General features: G+C 46.1%; 1 protein-coding gene across 4 annotated transcripts; it reads right to left on the reverse strand.

Moving 5' to 3' along the window:
• Positions 1 to 12: 12 nt before the first annotated feature.
• gigyf1a (GRB10 interacting GYF protein 1a) lies at positions 13 to 18,425 on the reverse strand. Of its 4 annotated transcripts, none has more exons than XM_086105062.1 (26): positions 18,212 to 18,425; positions 15,438 to 16,106; positions 15,294 to 15,357; positions 12,870 to 12,999; positions 12,640 to 12,735; positions 12,400 to 12,517; positions 12,062 to 12,170; positions 11,016 to 11,215; positions 10,640 to 10,869; positions 10,389 to 10,509; positions 9,782 to 9,967; positions 9,349 to 9,488; positions 8,660 to 8,834; positions 8,407 to 8,573; positions 8,020 to 8,120; positions 7,842 to 7,942; positions 7,666 to 7,736; positions 7,405 to 7,545; positions 7,116 to 7,316; positions 6,523 to 6,725; positions 6,275 to 6,429; positions 6,035 to 6,198; positions 5,901 to 5,945; positions 5,671 to 5,815; positions 1,715 to 4,357; positions 13 to 1,635 (listed from the first exon to the last, which is right to left on the reverse strand). In XM_086105062.1, exons 3-25 carry the CDS (start codon positions 15,326 to 15,328, stop codon positions 4,290 to 4,292), a joined length of 3,102 nt encoding a protein of 1,033 aa, XP_085961188.1. In that variant the 5' UTR covers positions 15,329 to 15,357; positions 15,438 to 16,106; positions 18,212 to 18,425; the 3' UTR covers positions 13 to 1,635; positions 1,715 to 4,289. The 4 variants fall into 4 exon arrangements, with proteins under 4 accessions (XP_085961188.1, XP_085961187.1, XP_085961185.1 ...); XM_086105061.1 differs by having other exon boundaries at positions 8,350 to 8,573; XM_086105059.1 differs by having other exon boundaries at positions 8,272 to 8,573.
• Positions 18,426 to 19,106: the final 681 nt, after the last annotated feature.

The following is a 19,106-nucleotide window of genomic DNA, read 5'->3' on the forward strand; positions in this document are numbered from 1 at the left end:
ATTGCGCAAGGGTCAGTTGCTAACTGCTAATATTTATTTTGTTCTTCAAACATAACAATCCAAATTATTTACATATCTTTCAGGTGCTCTTTTTCCACCAAAAGAACATAAGCCCTTTGAAGCGTGAAGTCAAGTTGAAAATGTCCTTTGCCATCATGTTCTACCCCCTTCGCCTAGTCTGAACACGTTATCATGTATTATTCTTATTTAACAAATGAAAAATTAACACCGATGTCTAGAGTAGTCTAAACACGGTATCACGAGTGTGGGTGGATTAGTCTTATTTCACAAAAAAGAACGTTTGTTCAGACTAGTTTAGGCACATAGGACAAATCGTTCAATTGAAAATTTGAACTCGACTTCCGCTTCAACTCTCCTAGACTAAAAACAAAAGGAGCTGAGCTGATTGGGTTATACAACTTAATGTTAGTGTCAGTGTTTTGCTGCAACAATTTACTAAAGACCAACAAGAATCGCTGTATTTCATCTTAAAAATAAGTCTTTTTCCGATAGACTGACATGGGTTTTAGTCTATAATTCACACCTTTTAGCTCAGTCAAAATGACACGAATCTGCTCCAGTACAAGTCAAAGGTAACGTGCGTCGCTCTTAATTGAAATTAAATCTGTAATCACTGGAAACGGTAACATCAATCTATGAAATCTGATGATACGGGCATGCATCAAAAACAGGATACATACAGCAAGCATCTAAGAGTGAAAAATGTACAACTTCAGTAAAACTATAAACCTGCAAACTCTAAATTGAACGATGATCTGGTTTAATTTGTCTTCAAGGTTTACATGTTGCCTATTGATATTTGGTCACGCAGCAACAAATCAGATTTAACTTCTGTCCTTTCAGCTCAGCTCCAAACACCACCAGACACTGTTAGTCAGTCTGCAGTGCCCCTGCCACGCATCTAAACACTATTTTTCAATGGAAAAAAACAAAAACAAAGGGGGGTGGGGGCAACCACCAGTTCCAAAAATATATACATACATAGTCAAGAAAAGCTTGCTGCTCTGTTCTTGAGATAACCAGAAAGGCCGGTACATAGCGCAGGTTGTTATGCAGTTGTGTCCGACTCAAAATTCTCTCGTCAGTGAAGCCATTCCGGACTCGACTGTAGTTTTAAGGCATGTTGAACTGGAAAATTAAAGCAAAATTCGTGTGTGGGGGAGGGAGGGGAGTCAAAACCACCAACATACAAATGTACAGTATTTACAAAGCCCCAAATTGAACTGGTGTGTGCGTTTATGACTGGAGAATCTATGTGACATGGAGCAAGTTAACTTGGGTCAAAAGTCTTGGGGGGGGGGGGGGGGGGGCTTTTTGTACAAGTTTTCAGTCCAGCCTAATCCACGGCTGCAGAGCTTCGTGGCGGTTCGTTATCCACTCGAAGCCAAACCGGCCTTTTGTCCTTGTCATCCAAACAGGGCCTGCTGGTAGGTTAGGACCCACTTCGGAGCAGCCCGTCCGAGGTGGGTGATGATGGTGTCATGGCTCACAGACTGAATCCGTTGTCGTCACGTCAGCCCGTTTTTTTCCAGGAAGCTGCAAAAGGCTAGAGTTCGCTGGGTCGGGTCTAATCTGGTTGACTGACGATTGCAGGCGAAGTGGCACACAGGCAAACTGCTTGCAAGAAGACAAGAATGGGACATGAGTACATGGAGCAAAAAGCAACACAGCGGTCGGGTTTCATCGGTCTTACCAGTGCCAAAGGTTCGGACCTTGTGTGGTTGTGTCAAAGCAATCTCGTAGCCACGGCAACATCCATTTGCTAAGAGTCCTGCTGAAGCTATCTAACTCCAGGGGGGAAGGTAAAAAAAAAAGTTTTTCTTAAAAAATGTCACTGACATAAATGGCGCGTCATGAGTTTTCCTTCATTTGTCCGCAAGCCGTCTTGTCGTCTACTCTGAAAGATGATAGAAAAATATGGTTATGGATAGGAGGCTCCAGTCTCTCAGTTCATTTTCGGAAATTTCTTTTCAGTGACGCCACCATCCTCCCGTTGTGCTCCCGTCCTCAAAAAAATGGTACCTCACAGCTTGAATTCAAACAAAAGTGCATAGGTGAGTTGGTTAGGGCAGGGTGAGTGCTGGCGAGGACTGAGCCCGGGACTCGTATTGCCTCTCAGTTCCTTTTCCGACTGGCGTCACCCTGCACTCCGTTCCACGCACCAGGAGAGAAAAAAAAAACAAAAAACAAGACAACGGAGGCCAATCCTTGGATATCCTCACTCCGCATCGCAGTCCCAAAAAGCTCCAGTTAGGCAGCAACGTTGTCCATCTTGCCTCAAGAACATCACTCAGTGTCCACAATGGCAGAAGCGCACTTGCAAACTCTGCCCATTGAACATGGGAAACAAAAACAAAAAGACGTTGATGGGGGACGCGCCCACTGATATCCATGTGGTTTTGTAAACAACCAAAGCTCCAGTATGGAATAGAAATAGTCCTTTCTTTTAATTCTTAGTCACCATTTGTACGATCAGGATTGTAGAGGCAGTGTGTTCAACTGTATCTATCCACAGTTCTTTTTTTTTCCCCCTCCTCCATGTGTACTTAGAAAAAAAATCCTCTATGAAGCTTTCTTGTATTTTGTTTCCATTTTTGAAATCTTCTGAGGAAAAAAAATATCAGCACGGGTTTCTTGTCATTTTTTGGAATACATTCAATATTTTCTTAAGAAAGAAATACACTTCACATGGCGAGAATGAAACAAAAACAAAACAAAAAAAAAGTATCACAACAAAAATAGCAGCCCCAAGTGCTCATTATCTTAGTCCAAATACTTTTTAAACTTTGTATATAATGTATATATTTGTATATATTTCTCATAAAAAAGGAAAACTCGTCATTATCAAATTGCAACAACGAACAAGTAACAATGCTAACCTTACATGCACCGTTAGGATGCTGCAATTTTTCTTTTTTTTCCTCAACCTTTGATTCACAAGTTCGAGCTAACAAAAGGCAACGTGATCGCACCCCACCAATGGATCACCCCCAGACCGAACCAGAAACACCAACGATATATCTATATATATTCATATATATATAAAAACACACACACACTTGACATACACTGTGCTGAGCACTGACACACATCACACTCACTCTGAAAAAGAGCTAATGTCTCAATGGCCATGCACCCGATCCAAGTTCTTAGGCACAAATGTGCATTCACACACACACACACGCGCGCGCACACACACAAAAGCACATAATTGAAAATGAGTACCTGTCGTCTCAACTCATTTCTTTCAACAGCAAATGAACTCACTCGCACGCACAAGCCCGCGATCATCTTCTCCGGTGATTTCCCCAAGTCATTCAAACGTGACAGTTTTATCACAAAAGCGGAGAGAGAGAGAGACAGAGCTGCGAAGAGAAAGGATGTGTTGTGCAATTGCCCTCTCTCTTACTCAACGCGCACGCACACAAACATCAAAGTACAAAATAAACATTAGACCAAAACAACTCAAGAATGGCCACTTTCGTCTCACACTAATGGTAAGCAACTTTAAAAAAAAAAGACATTGTGCACACTGGTATATTACTGACAAAGAATCAATCACACATCAGTCATTCGGACACATTCACAAAAATATCCACTTCTATCACTAACTCATTTTTTTCGATTTTTGTTTTTTTTAGGCAAGTGCAAATCTTCAAGTTTTTATAATCCACTTTTCAATAGCTTTACTTTTTTCATATAAACGTAAAAAAATGCAAAACAGAAATATCAACAGTGTTTGTCTTTCGAGAAAAAGGATTTGCTCTCAACTTAAAGGTCCCCGACTTTGAAACGCTCAACACCCGCCCCCACCCCCAAGACCCCCGCCCATGTTAACACTTCCAGTTGTGATGCACACATACCGCGTGCACACCGATTGAGCGCGCACGCACACACACGCAGTCACAAATCACACACAGACGAAAAAGAAATATTCAAATCCCATCTCAATAAAGTGCATTAGTTCAGTATAAGGTGCTTAAAATGTTGAGTGCCAGAGGATACCCATGTTTCTTTGAAACCCATGCCCCCACCCCGCCCCCGTTGCCCCTGCTCAACTGGTGCAGCAAGGAGCCCCTTTTTGTCACAACCCCAAGAGGAGTGGCGCAGACAAGCCTCGCCCCTCCCCCCAAACCACCTCGTACCTCCTCCCTTCCCCCCAGCCCCCCCCCCCCGGGTTCCCCTAGCAGTGCACATTCGTCATCAGGTTTGTCTGATTAAAAGACAAAAAAGGCCTCAGGTAGCTATTGCTGCTGCGCTGCGTCACATCAGTAATCCTCCACCATCTCCATCTCATTCAGGCTCAGACACTCGGCCGTACTGTGGAATGAGTAGCCTGCAGGCAGGAGAAGGCACAGCGAAGCAGGAGTTGCGTCAGTAGTAGGACGCGTCAATAACGCTAATTCGATGAAGTGAAAAAATTTTTTTCGTGGGCAATGAAAGACGCTAATGGAATCAAAGTAACGGCGTCCATATTACTTCGCCAAGTGGCCAATCTGTTTATTTCCGGCAAATCTATATACATTTTTAAAATAAAGGGGGAGAAGGTTGTTTTTAAAGAAACCAATGCACGCATGGGCGAATGATCTATCAGAGACAGTTCTATAGGGTTCAATTTTGGGCCACCTGCTGTTTCATTGTGTTTGCTCCCCCTGGGTTCCACCTTAAGAAAGCATGGTAGTAACTTTCACTGCTATGTGGATGATGGGCAGATCTCCAGTATGTCCCACTAAGCAAAAAGGAGGCTTTCTCCTTAAGGTCATTTTTGCCCTGTTTGGAGGATATCAAAGTCCAGATGCCACTAAACATGTTGAACTTCAATGAAAAGAAAACAAGTTGTGTTGTTTGGGCCCTTGTACATCTCACCCTGTTGACCTCCGAGTCTCATTAAAAGGCAACATTTTGGAATTTGGGTTTTAAATTGGACAGTGATTTTAAGTTGGACCAGAAAATGGGTGCTGTTGTTAAATCCAGTCATTATCATTTTTTAATCTTAGGCAGCTGGCTCAAGGTAAACTTCGCCTTTCACAAAAGCACTTGTTTTCATCTCAACCAGAACTACTGAAATGGACTTTATTTTGGAGTCTGCCAGTCCTCCATCAAGTGTCTCCAGTTGTTCCAAAATTCTGCTGCTCGCCTCCAAACCTCCTAACTGGAGCTCGTAGGAGGGAGCACATAGCTTCAATTGTGGCCGCCCTTTACATTTTAGAATTGATTTTGAGATTCTTTTGTCTTTCAATCTTTAATTGGTCTCTTCCCACTTTACAGGTACAGATGCTACTGGAGGTACCGTGGACTCCGCAGAGACTCAAAGAGAATCAAGCTTTGGTCCCTCCCTTTAGAATGACTTTAAACGTTAGGCAAGCCCCCTGTCTGTCCATTTTTAAAACTTGTCCTAAATCACATTTTTATTCTTTGACTTTCGCCTCAGCATGAAAATCTGCATTGCTTTAGCGTTTGATTGTGTTTACTGCTTTTATGTTTAGTTATTTTTATGTTATTCAGTGATTGTCTTTGTTTTGATATGCCAGATTTTTACTTTACGTACATTACTTTCGTATTCAGCCGTGATTGTTTTCAAGTGCTCTATAAATAAAAGTTGATAAGGCGTGGCTATAAATATGCAGGGGAGTTTGTGAGCTGACATACCTAAGATGCTGGGATCCGAGTGCAGCATCATGGGCTGTTTTTTTTTCATCTTCCCTCCTTGGTTGTCATAGAGACCAGCCTTGCCCATGTGATTGGCCTGGAACATTGACTGCAGGGCGCTAGCGTTCATACCTCGCATCGTGTCCTGTGAAAGAGACGTCAATAAAAGTAAACGAATGCAACGTGAGCCACGCGACGGCTTGCAACTCGCTTTCAGCATTCGTATTTACCTGCAGAGGGAAGTTCATGTTCAGGCCAGCCACTTCCTTTGACAGCTGAGACCATTCAGAACAAAAAGCATTTCACGTGTGGGACCAAGACAGCAAAGTCAAATTTGTCTTATGTCATCTCAGCTGCAGTTTACCTGCTGCTGCTGTCTCTGTTGGTTGCCCTTCTGTTTGGCACGTCGCTCCAGAAACTGTTTGGTGAACTCTTTGGCTTCCACTGTGTCCCCCAGGTAGGACTGGATGAAGTCCAACACTGCCAAGGGAGACTCCACCCCCTTCAGGTAGGCCACAATCGTAGCAACTGTGGCACAAGGACCAAAGCGTCGCAATCACATTGCCCTCTTCTTCTGTCCAAATAGGGACGGCAGCAAAGTTACCATCCAGAGAAGAGGAGTTGCTGGCAGAAGTGTTGAGGGTGTGCAGCATCTGCTCACACCAGGTGGTGAAGCCGTCCTGAGGCTTCATGCCCTGCAACAGCTTCAGCAGATTCTCCTCATCATCTGTGCGCTTACGACGCATCATGTACTGCTCACTGGAGGGGCCCACACACACACAAGGGCTGGAGCCAACGCGATGCAAGCGGAACGGTACGGAAATGAAAGCACCACAAGGGCAACATGCAGACCTGAGTGAAGGGCTGCTGCGACTGTTCTTTAAGCCCAAGCTACTGTTGCTGTTACCGCGCAGGCTGGCCTGGTTCTTCACAGCCTCTTCCCACATGCCGATGCTGCCACTTTTGCCCTCCATGCCTCCAGGCCCACCCCAGATGCCAACGCCGTCCCCCCACTGGCCTCCAATAGAGGAACTCCCCATTGACATGCCCGAGTGCTGCAAATCGGAAACAAAAAGAGCATTAACATTTCACACGCAGTTGTATTTTTTTTGGCCACTGGATTTCACCCCCCCCCCAAGCCCCTATTTTATTTCTGTTCATATTCTTCATGTTATTATCTGGATAATTTGGTAAAATGGTTTCACGCAACGTCCCAACCTCATTGGAATTGGGTTTTTATCGCTCTCTCCAAAATTAAAAAAACTGATCAAAACAAACTGAACCGGTATTAAAACTAATCAAAACTAACTGAACTTAAGCAACTATAGTCAGACCATAAATTTTTTTTTTTTGGTACTAAAATAAAAATGAAAAAATCCCAAACTACCACAAACCTGATGCAGACAAAAAGGAAGAAATGTATAATGGTTAATAGCGAGGCCTACCCGCTCCCTCTGCTGCTGGACTCTCTGCTGCTGATGCTGCTGCTGCTTCAGGAGTCTTTCCGTCTCCTGCTGCATCTCCAGCAAAGAGAGGGGCTTCCCCGTTTTCGAGAGCCCAGAGGAAGATGCCCCGCTCCAGCTGACGCTGCCTCCCACTGGCCCCTGCTGCTGTGGGGCCTGCTGCAGCAACTTCAGAATCAGCTCCTGTTGCCGACGACACCGAAGCTCGTTACGGCCGTCAACCGAGGCAAAACGGATTGAGGGAGGAATGGGGGGAAAAAAAACACTTCACCTGCTTGCGTCTGAAGAGCTCTTCATCCTCCCTTCTCTTTTGCTCCTCCTGTTGCCTCCTCTTCTCCTCCCTTCTCTTGCGTTGCTGCTCCTCTTCTTCCCGCTTCGCCCTGAGTTCAGCGTCTCGCCTCTCCTGCTGGAGCTGGATGGAGTACGTTACAACCGCAACATTAACTCAAGAGAGAGAGAGAGAGACAAAAAAAAAAAAAAAAAAAAACCTCGGCGAGCAGTGAAGCAATCATTTGAACGGCAAACATCAAACCTTTTGAAGCTGTTCCAGAGTTGAACCCTGAGTAGAACGATTCATTATGTCCCAAAGACTGGCTTCACCACCTATGGTACACGCAAAAAGGGCATTTTAAGCATGGCACCACTGCCATTTATGTGTATGCTTTGTTCACCCCCCCCCCCCCCCCCCACTCGTCGAAAACAGCGCACCTGACGGCTGTGAAGCTGAGGTATACATGTCCCACATGGACCCTGTATCTGGCACTGACATTGACCTATTCATCGAAGGCATCATACCCTGCTCACTGCACCTGCGTTGTACAAAGCAAAGACCGACTGAAAACGCAGTTTTTATCTTCCGAGCTCACAGAGGGCTGTCGGCACGCACCTGTTAATGAGCTGGAATAACTGCTGCTGTTGGAGCTGCTGATAAAGAGCTGCCGCCGCCAGCTCCTGCTGTTTTTTCAGACGCTCCTGGTCCAGGTTTCCCTGAGGGGGTAGTGGGGGAAAGAGCGCGGTTCGTCAGCGGCACGCCTTGGCAAACAAGACACCCAGCATCTCTAACTACAAACACGGATCAAAAGGGTCTTTTCTGCATGCACGGGCGTCCGTTAATCCTGAGAAGATGAAAATCTGTTACCGTGGCCTGTCTATCCATCTTCCCTCCCTTGTGCATCCACCCCTTCCCATCGTCTATGTTGGCTGAGCTCTGACTCACAGTCCCGGCGGGCCCCCTGCTGGGCTGCGGGCGCTGCGTCGGTGGTGGCTGTCTCACCAGCAGGGGCGGCGGGGAGGGCCCCGGGGCGAAGGGCACGCGGCCCCACATCTTGATGACGTCGCCCAGGGGTTGGAAGCCCTCGTCACAGCCCCGCTTGACCAAAAGGGTCATGGTGAAGTAGCCTGCTTGGAACCACTCGCACATCTCCACGGTAGTGAATGGACCTGGGCAGAGAGCCAGATTCTTTTGGTTCTCGTCGTCACCCACGACCGAATAAAACGCTGCGCAAATCCATGTCGAGAGGAATTACCCTGAATCTCTCCCTGTGGGTCCTTGTAGAACCACTTCATGGCGGCCTCGTGCGACAGAGGCAGAGCGGCTGCGGTGTTCCTGCTCTCCTGCTGCTGCTGCTGCTGTAGAGCTTGCGTGAAACACTCCTCTTCTAAAGATGTATCCTGCAACGATGCCACCATCTTTTCCGCCTCCTAAACACGGAAACAAAAAAAAGCTAATTTGGCGGAAGCATGAAGCTATTTACTTGTCTCAACATGATATTCTGATTATGATTACATTCATGCAATGAGAAGGAGAAGCCATTTTCATCAATTTCAGTGCGCCGCCATTTTGTCCTATAGTGCCCTCTGCTGTTGACTGAAAGTGATATCATAGTGCCATCACAACTCACCCATTTGCTGGGTTTAGTCGTGTTCAGGACTGCATGAACCCCGTCATGTTTTGTTTTGGGTTTTTTTTGCTTTTGCCCTTTCCTTTCATAATGACATGCGTATTCAGTTGCATCTATCCTTTTTGAACAAACCCATTGAAAAAAATAAAATAAATAAAAAACAAGTAGCAAAAGACCCCATTTGCAAATGAACTCATTCACTCCCAAAGACGTTTTTAAACGTCTTTTCAGACTTGGTCTAGAATTGGCTGGTACTGAATGAGTTAAGCTCTCAGATTGCTGTTTGACTGCATACAAGGAGGAACGATCCATACCTGTTGCAGGTGTTTCATGCCCTCGTCGTCCTCAGTGTCTCCTACCCCGGACGTAGGGAGGAGTGGAGCAGCAGAAGATGGCGGTGGTGGAGGCAGCACCGGGGGGGTGGCAGTATATGGGCTCACCTGGCTCTTGGATCCTACAACCAGAGTCACATTTGACATACAAATAAAAGCAATAGGCCTCAGATTTTTTTTTCCCCTCTCAATTTTAGGTCAAGGTGAACAACACGTCAGCCGTCTGGGGCGGTGCAGCCATGTGACCCAGTGAGAGCAGCTGTTTCAGTAAACAAGATATGCAATAGCTGCAGATAAACATATTGGATATCAAACCAAAATATCAACATGAGCCACTCTTGACTGCTCTCAGGTTCGATGAGTTGAGAAGAGCGTTCACAAAGGCTGCCGCGCCCTCGAAGAAAGCGCTGCATACCTTCACTTGGTGGGCTACTCTCCTTTAAAGGGTGGCTGCTGCTCAGCTGAGCCGTGTCCGCTGTTGGGCCGCTGTTGCTGGGCTGGGGCTCCAGGGATGGAGGGGCACAATGGGCAGGGGGGGAGGAGGAAGGCGCCGCTGGCTTTGCCTCCCCGTCGACTGCAGCTGATGGGGATTCCTTACTCTCTGAAGGAAGGAAAGAAAAGTGATTAACGGAGAATCAGAATAGCTCCATTGTATTGTAATGGACACGGCGCAACGAAATGGGCACAGCTCGTCCAAGAGACGGAGAGGAAAAACAATGACCAACAGGGAAATACAAAATGGGAGTACGCCAGGTCGCCTTTCATAGTGGCTTGTTTTGACAGATGAAATGATAAAAAAAACAAAGCTAGTGTAAGGACAGCGAAAAAATGGATTTGGGGAAAGGAAACAAAAATTGTAATGAATCAAACAGGCACACGTTAGTACACGACACACAGAATATGAACATATGCGAAGGTGGGGCAGGTAACACAGGCAACCGGCTGCAGCTGCACTGAATAAACTACCAAGCAACAAGGTGCAGGTAATATGTGCCGCAGATCAGCGGAAGGAATCTACTGACCCTTATCTTTGTCTCCATCACCGCCGTTTCTCTCCGTGTCGGGAGGACTCTCCTCTTCCTCTTCCTCCTCAGTGCCCTTGAACTCCAACTCTTCCTCCAGGATTGTCTCCTTGCCACCCTTCTGAGAAACGTCCACCAGAAGAAATGGGGAACTTGAAAAAAGGGATGCTCGCAGAGATCAAGACCAAAACAAACTCGTAAATGGCCTTTTGAAAATGTCTTGAAATGCACACGGCCCATCAAAACTTCACCTTCATGGGCATGAACGCGCCAGAGGAGTCAAAGGTTCCCATTCCTCCATCCTCCTCATCCATACACCACTCAGGCAGGCCGTCCCTGTCGTCCTCTGGCCCGTCGCTGCCGGCGCGCCGGCGACTACCGCCCAGGTTCTCGGGACCCCCGAAGTCAAAATCGAATTTGCGGCGGCGACTGTCACCTGGACCGCCGTGATCCCGCCAGCCTGCTGAGCGGGGACCGCCATCTGACAAGAGAACCCATGGGTGAGCGCTAACTCGAGCTTGAGTGTCATGAAGCTGTACATCAGAACTTCTTTGAACAAAGGGAGGGTGGGGGAGGGGGGGACTGAGGAGTACAGCTCAATGTAGAAAGTGTTTGTGTTGATCATACCGTCCCTGCGGGGTCCAGCAACTCTCCAACTGCTTGCCGGCTCGCCCTCCTCCCCCTCCTGCTCCTCCCGGAGGGTGCGCCAGTTATCGCTGTCAGCCCTTGTGTACTCCTTCCTCCCGGAACCCCCGGGACCTGCAGACTCCTCAAAGCCAGGGCGGCCCACCTCCCGTCGAAGCGGCTTCTCAAATCGACGCTCACCTCTGAAAATTGAAATTGAAGAATTGGGGGGGGGGGGGAGCAAAGAAATGATCAGGTTACGAAGGGGACGTTCTCGGAATTCAATCTCCTTAAAGATGTGGTAAGACAAGGAAGGGAAATGAGAACCGTAATTTCCTGTGAATACCGCTCACATATTTTTGAAAAAATATAATTATCCCTCCCCTCCCCCAAATCACATTTTATGGATGTTTGAGGGACTGGCGAGGTTCCATAGTTGGAACCTAGTTTACATTGCCAACGGTTGCCAACTTGAGGTCACATTCAATCATTAATTCAGGGCGCTAAAAAACAAGCTGACTGTTGCCAGTCGGAGCGGCTTCTCGCAGCTTGAGCGCCAAGAAAGTTTCAGCGGTTTGGGGGTAATTTGATGTCAGTGACTCTGAAAATGACATTGATTCTTCTGAATTGGCTCGAGTTTTTGAGACACTCCACATTATGGCTTCACAAATGAGCTAAAAATAGACAGATTTTGACATTGGTTCTTTTCACGTATGCCCAAACAGTATTCTTTCGTTTTTTTATGCAATATCGTAAAAGACATGCAAGTCATGTTTCTGGCGAAAATCAACCATGAATTTAGAACATTTGACAATATTCGCAGTAAACAACAAGCTTGTTTCACTTTTACTGGAGAATAAACGCATTTAACGGAAATTAACTGCAGTGTAATAAAGGATGCCAGCAAATCGGCGGACCACACATATGTGTATATATGTATTCAGAGAGAGAGAATAAAAAAACATTTTAAGGCCGGTTTGGAGGAGCGTATTATACTATGGTGGGCGGCTTATTCACGGGAGAATTCCAATCTGTGCCGACTTCCTTACCGGTCATCCCAGCTCTGGCTACGGTGCATATCTCTGGAGCTCCGACCAAAACCAACCTCGGCATCTTCAATACTTCTTTGGTAGAATCCACCTTCGCCGCGTGCCCGGCCTGTTAGCGCACAAACACACAGACATCACAGACTCAAGCATGTGTGGCTGCACAAAGCCAGGTCAATAGGAAGTGAGCTCCACCAAGATGGTGGAAATCAACACTTCAGCATTTCCCGAAAGAGCTGCCCATGCCGCCACTGGAGTTACAGCCGGAGCACATTTCTTTATTTTGGCCGTGCCATATTTGAAATCTCGTTCTCATTTTTTCCCCAAAGGAGCAATCGTACCTCTGCTGCCTCTTGCGGCGCCCCGTCCTCGCACCGCTCCGGCCGGGGCAGCTCCGCTCGCCCCCTTTCCCATGAGCCGCAGAACAGCCACACTATTCACAGACATGGAGAAGTTCCTCTGCGAGTGGGGGGGGGGGGGGGGGGGAGACCAGGGGGGCGGGGGGAAAGAATGTGAGGAATGTCAGCCAATGTAGAGGCTCACCTTGACATTGTCACTGCGGTTTGTGTTGCGAGGCTGACCTGCTCCTCCTCAGTGAGAGGCACCAGTGCCAGCGGCTGCATGGGCTCATCTTGCAGAATAGCAGCAAATTCCTTATCCTGCATGTCCTCCGGGACCTAAGATAAACAACAGCAGAGCCTTCAGAGAACACGGCGTCATCGGCCAAACGGCGGAAAGCCAACTTTGGTACTCGAAAGATGGCAAGCACATCGCACTACGCCACGCGGGAGTAAGGAATGGCGCGACCTACCTTGTTGTCTTTGATATAAAGTGCTAACATCTCCTCTCGGCCGTAGCGGTAGTCGGCCAGCTTGTACTTTGGCATGGCGGGGGAGGGAGGGGGGGACGTCACACTCCCCCCACTGGACAGTGCACGGAGCCTGGAGTTGGGACGGGCACGTAGAAAGCGTTGAGCATCAATTTGTCATTTGCGCGAGACGAGAGAAAGAGAGCTAAGCAGACTGAAAGCTCATCCTGATGGGTTTTCCTCAATACAGTGATCCCTCGGTATTTCACGTTCGTTTATCGCGGCTTCGGTGCATCGCGGATTTTTTCAAACATATTCATAAAAAAAAATATATATATATATATATATTTTTTTTTAAGTCCGCAAACGGTCCGCGAGGAGCAGCGAAAGTCAGCAAAACAACAGTGAGTCACATAGAGCAACATATACAGTACATGTGGGGTGAGGGGGGGGGGGGGGGCTGAGAAGATGCAAAGCCATGTTGATTGGCTGTGCATCTTTCTGTTTTATCAGGTGGGTTGTTACTCTTTGATCTTTAATCTGTGCCCAAGTGTTTTTTACGATGCTGCTAGCTGCGAGTGTCTGTGTGTGTGTGTGGCTGAGAGAGAGAAAGAAAGAGAGACAGAGGAGGCTTATAAGAACAAAAGCAGGTCTCTTCCATCCTTAATTGTCTCATCATCCTTAATTGACTAATCATAAACACGTCTGCTGCACGCCGTGGGATCGCTGGCCTGTGTGTGTGTGTGTGTGTGTGTGTGTGTGTGTGTGTGTGTGTGTGTGTGTGTGTGTGTGTGTGTTAGTGCCGCTCTGCTCAAGCACAGGTCTACGTGGGGCAATTTTTTTATGTATGTTAATTGGTCGCTGCTTCCCGGATTTTCGTTTATTGCGGGTGGTTTTGGTATCCATTAACCGTGATAAATGAAGGATTAGTGTATTGCAATTGCGATTTAATGGACCGTCATGTTTTTCCCGAGGTCCTCATCCCATGTACTTGTTTTTTTAACAAACACAAGCAATCTGTGCTACAATAAACAACGACAGATTAAATCGGAGGCAGGACAGGAGCGATTGTGTAACTGTGAAATTGTCATCGGAATTAGGAAAACACACTAAACAAGAAACCTTGCTGACTTTGCATTCCGTAGCAAGTCAACTGTCGCCCCCACACCGAATGAATGCACTCGGCTTCGTAATATATTAGCTTTCCAATTTGAGCTGGGGAAAAAAAAAAGCTGTTACAAGAAGGAGCAGCTTCCAAGGCCAGCAGCTGAACAATGGCTCCATTCACTTGCCTCTCAGAGGAGCGTTATTGACTCACAGGCCCACATCTAAACCATATGTACCTCTGAGAGGAGGTGGGTGTCGGGTGCTAGCGGCAGCACAGCCGAATCAGAGAAAAGCAAGAGAGCGCAAAGGCAATTGGGTGAAAACTTTCTATCCCCTCACTGGATTTAATAAAGCATCCATTTGTGTGCATAGGGCACGCTGAGGTAACTGTAATTTTTCTTACCAATTTATTCAAATCATAACGCCCTCTGCACCCTTTTTTTCCTTAAGAATAGCGAAATAAGGACCAAAGTCAGCCGCAAACAAGCGGCTGCAGATGTGCCGAGGCGAAAGAGAGAAATATTAATAATAATATATCCCCGTCTGGCCGCGTACCAGGGAACGTTCACAACTACTTAGTAATGGAGTGTGACCAAACGGCAGGCGACACCTCCCCCCATTTATCGCCGCACAAACACCCACTGGCAAGGCGGAAATGGAAGTGACGATGCCTCCGTGGCGACTTGAAATCAATCACTGATTCAACTTGAATTGTCTTTGGGATTAATAAAAGGAACCATTGGAACCACAAAAGCCCCAGTAATAATACTCTTAAACAGGGCTGCACAATAGATTGGGAGTGGGGGGGGGGGGGGGGGGTCATTGCAATAACGGTGCGTGCAATATATGTATCGCAAAGATGTGCGACTAAAAAAAAAATACATAAAGATATATATGTATATGAAAGAGAGCAAGAGACAGAGACATACGTGTGTGTGAAAATATAAACATGCATGAATAAATAAAAATTAGTATATACTGTATGTATACACACACACACACAAAATTGCATGTCATTACAAATAGTGAGATAAGAATACATTAAAACTGCTGATTTTGGCGTGTGGAAAAAAAAAAGTCTCTTTCAATCAATGTCATTCTCTTTAGGTGCATGTGAAATACCACAATAATCTTGATATCGCACTATTCAACACCCACATCGCATCTGGCATGTTCTCCCTAATAGCGTGCAACCCAACTCTGAAGCATATTGTTTGGTACGTAGGATGCTGACACTCCTTTTGTATCGAGAAACTTTTTCTTTTTTTTTTGGTGGTTGTGGTGTGCAGCGGTGTCAAAACTGCGCTGTCTGTCGCTCACCATTCTGGGCCGAAGTTGAGAGTCTCAGCAGTCATATTCCTCACGTCCACACAGATGTGAGTACCTGGGAAGCAAACGCATTCTTTAGCGTCATACGTCGTTATTGTTGACATATTTTTAAGCCGCGTGTAGAAGTGGGCGTACCCCGTCCAGAGATATAGGAGCAGGCTGGACTGAGCTGGACCAGGCTGGAGCTGGCTGGGTTAGTTAGGCTTGGGTGACGAGAAGGCTGAGTGGTGCTTAAGCTGTGGTCACACGGTGCCCCCCCCCCCAACACACCTCAAAAAATACACATCCACAAGAATAGCTGCCAGTTGTAGGTGCTTGAGGGGTACCAGGTTATCAGTCCGTGCTCGCTTCGGGAGGGCTTTGACGACAGATTGGAGAATGGAAGCTCCTGCTACTCACAGACCGCGAAGGTTGCACAACATTGAAAGAAAAAGGAACTTTGGAAATTATCAATGGAACAAAAAAGAGGAATTGCAAGTATCTCACTTGCTCCCTTGCGCTCGCTCGATCTTTTTTGTTTTGTTTTTACAGCAGTTAGATCTCACATTTAAACTCAGAACCTGAACCACTTCATCAAAAAAAAAAAAGTTAAAAAGTCACAGCCGCCTGAAAAAAAAAAAAAAAAAAGGCTGCCGGAACAGCTGCCAAGAGCAGACGCGACCCGCACTCCTCTTCTCCGTGCTCGCCCCCCTTTCCTTTCCCTTTGCTTGGTGTCTTTCTCGCTCGCTCCGACTAAAATGTGGATTGGCGGAGACGACCGTCCAGGTAACGCCTTGACTTCCTGTCCTCCTTTCCTCTGTGCCACTGGAATAGACATCAAAGAAAACAAATAACTGATGAACACACCCTGATGCATCACAATTATTTTTTTAAATATACAGCAGCGGTGTCCAATTTTTAAAACGGCGAAGTGGAAGGCAGCAGTTAATCCATCACATCACACAGGTTGGGGGAAAATACACACGAACATTTCCTTTCAAAAATAAAAAATAAAATAAAAAATAAAAGAATGGGACAGCAAACTATTTCCAGGCAAGCGCCAAAAATCAGAAACCTCAGACTTCTCTTTCAATGTTGAGAGAAATCCGCTGGGGCGCAGCTACTTCTCTTAAAAACAACGTCACAGTAACAAAAAAGCATTGAGTCGGCGCCATTGTCTTCAATTCTTGACACGTTTTTGCACACAACTTCTTTAAATCATCCATCATGTGGCGTGGTTACACAATTGTACGAGACAAGGGGATTTTTCTTAATTGCGGAGCAGTCCTGTTTTATTATCATTGTTGACATTGAGAACACACTTCACAGGACTATGCCCCCTTGAAGTGATTTATTATTGTGGTTGTATAATGTGATTGGAGTATCTCCAAACGCATTTTCTGTATTTATTAAACACTGTATGGGGAAAGTTCCCTAGCTACACTTTGGATTGGATAATAATTGGAAAGAACGAATGACCCAAAGACTGACTATCAGTTTGTGAAAAATATCAAATTGATTCTAAATTGAAATATGTCTGTTCATCAAGCTTTCAGTGCAGTGACATTACAAGAGAATGCAGTGGGGACCTACTGTAAAATCCCGTGAATAATATTCTTTAAAAATAAATAAACACTGAAGCGGGTATATAACGATGGCATAATTACAAAAAGGAAATGTTAACTGTGATTGCTTACATCAGGGGTCACCAACGTGGTCCTCATGGGCACCACACATGATCAGCCCCCTTGGCGCTGTTCCAAAAATAGCTCTAAAGTGATTAGGACATTGTGACTTTCTAGACATGTTATAGAAATTATTACTTAAAAAGGTAAACATGATCAGAGTCTGAAAATGAGTATCATCAAGTATTAATAATAACACATACTAATATTATTAAAAGGTAATTTGAGCAAATACGTTATTTTGGATGTGTATCAATTTGGTCGGACAATGAGTACACAATAAGCCACTTTCACTCTGGTTTAGATGTTTATGAGTACCTCGGGGTTGTTTAAAAAACGGCACCTAGGTGTTGTTTAAAAAAAAAGAGCAGAGAGCATGAACAGGTTTTCTCAAAAACACGACTTGGGTTTTTTTGTTGGGGGGGGCAGATGTTTAAAATAGTGATTTTACTGAGGACGACAGGGATTAGAAAATAAATTGCGAGTATTTGGGCCAATTATACACTCTCAAAAGGATGATCAAATTTGATGTTGAGTAATTAGATAATGAATTGCATTAATTGATGCAGTGACTTTGCGAGCACTAAGTTTCCACTACTGCAGAGCTCCAAGCTATTTCAACGATTTCGGGTAGCTCTCCAAGCTCGCCGTCTTTTCGATCACATTTGGATTTGATCGTGTTTGCTCTGCAAAGCACTTTGACTTCAAAACACGGCGCTTATAAACCCCGATTTCACTCCATGGTGCACCTTCAATGTGAACTGGTGGCAAAATAAACAGCAAAGACGTCGCGCTGACTCACGCAATCCACATTGTTTGGTGGTATGAAACTAGTACCGTGCCGGGTTGTTGCTTGAAAGAATAAATGGCACAGATCGAGGGGGTTGTCGCACCATGATCCAAATTGTGCGGTGTCCGCAGCTAGTAGCGTCGAAATTCGGTGTCGATGGCCGAGGCCTCGGAGGTTCAAATGACACAAGCAACTATGATGGCGGAAAGGGGGGCGGAGTGTGGGGCTCCTGCGGGCCTGCTTGCCAACGGCCAGCGCTCGCTTTCAAAGTCCACGACGAGGGCGAGAAAGCAGAAAAAGAGAGAGAGAAAGAGAAAGAGCAAGCGAAAGAGAGCGAGCAAGCTCATGGAGTCCCAAAAGTCAACCGCGGCGACGCCATGTTAGCACGGCTGCTAAAGCGAGGCAGCTAGGTCGCGATGAGGAACCAGGAGCTCCGCAAGTGCGGCTAAGCTTACCTTCACTTGTTTTCAATCGCAAGCACCAGCCAGGCTGCGTCGCCTACAGCCGATTTAATGCACGTGTCGCTCTCCGAACACTCGTCAACGCGTTCGTTCGACACGATGGTACTCCCGGGAAGCCGTGCTCCGTGGCCGATGTCGTATTTTTGTTCTTCCTTGCCTTCCTCCAACGGTCGCATCAGTGTGTGCGTGTGTGTGTTGCCTGCTAGTCTTGTTTGTGTTTCTGAAACATGGCCGTCCGTGTGATACCACGTGACTGCACACTACAGCGGCGAGCCAACCAGAGCTGGCGAAAGTACTGTACTCCAAACTCGAGTCTGTACTCAAACGCTTGCGTAAAAAAGACTATTATGAGTCAAAATGTTGGTCTTTCGTAGCCGTGCCAGACAAAAAGTTCAATGTCACGCTTGAAGGGATTAATTTCACGTTTTAATCACAGGTATACAGACTCGTTGCGCTAGCGCAGCTAACCGACGTGCCCAAGTATCTGCCATATTTGTAGGGGCGACGCATTTATGCTGCATTCGTGGAAAGTAGGAAGTCGGGTTTATTTATCCCACTCGGATTGTCCCAGTTTCAAACTCAAAGCGTTCGAGGTGAATTTATATAACAAAGATGGCCGATTCCGACAAATTGTTTGTTCTGTTTCATCACAGCACATTCTGACTTCCAGTAAATTCTCTTCCTAATTTCCTTACATGCCTCCAAATTACTTATGGCTGCGAGATGACGGCATCTTGTGTTACGTGGAGTTAACTCAATCAATGTAATAAATTAAGCAGCTTGGATAATGGATGGATAAATAAATACGAACATTTAGAATCGTACAAATTATGTTTTGCTATTCACGGTCCGTGTCTCAATGAAGGTGCGCCATTGTCAAGTGACATCG

This window comes from Hippocampus guttulatus, chromosome 2, assembly GCF_054856545.1.
Source record: "Hippocampus guttulatus isolate MCC_2025c chromosome 2, RoL_Hgut_1.0, whole genome shotgun sequence".
Classification (NCBI taxonomy): Eukaryota; Metazoa; Chordata; class Actinopteri; order Syngnathiformes; family Syngnathidae; genus Hippocampus; species Hippocampus guttulatus.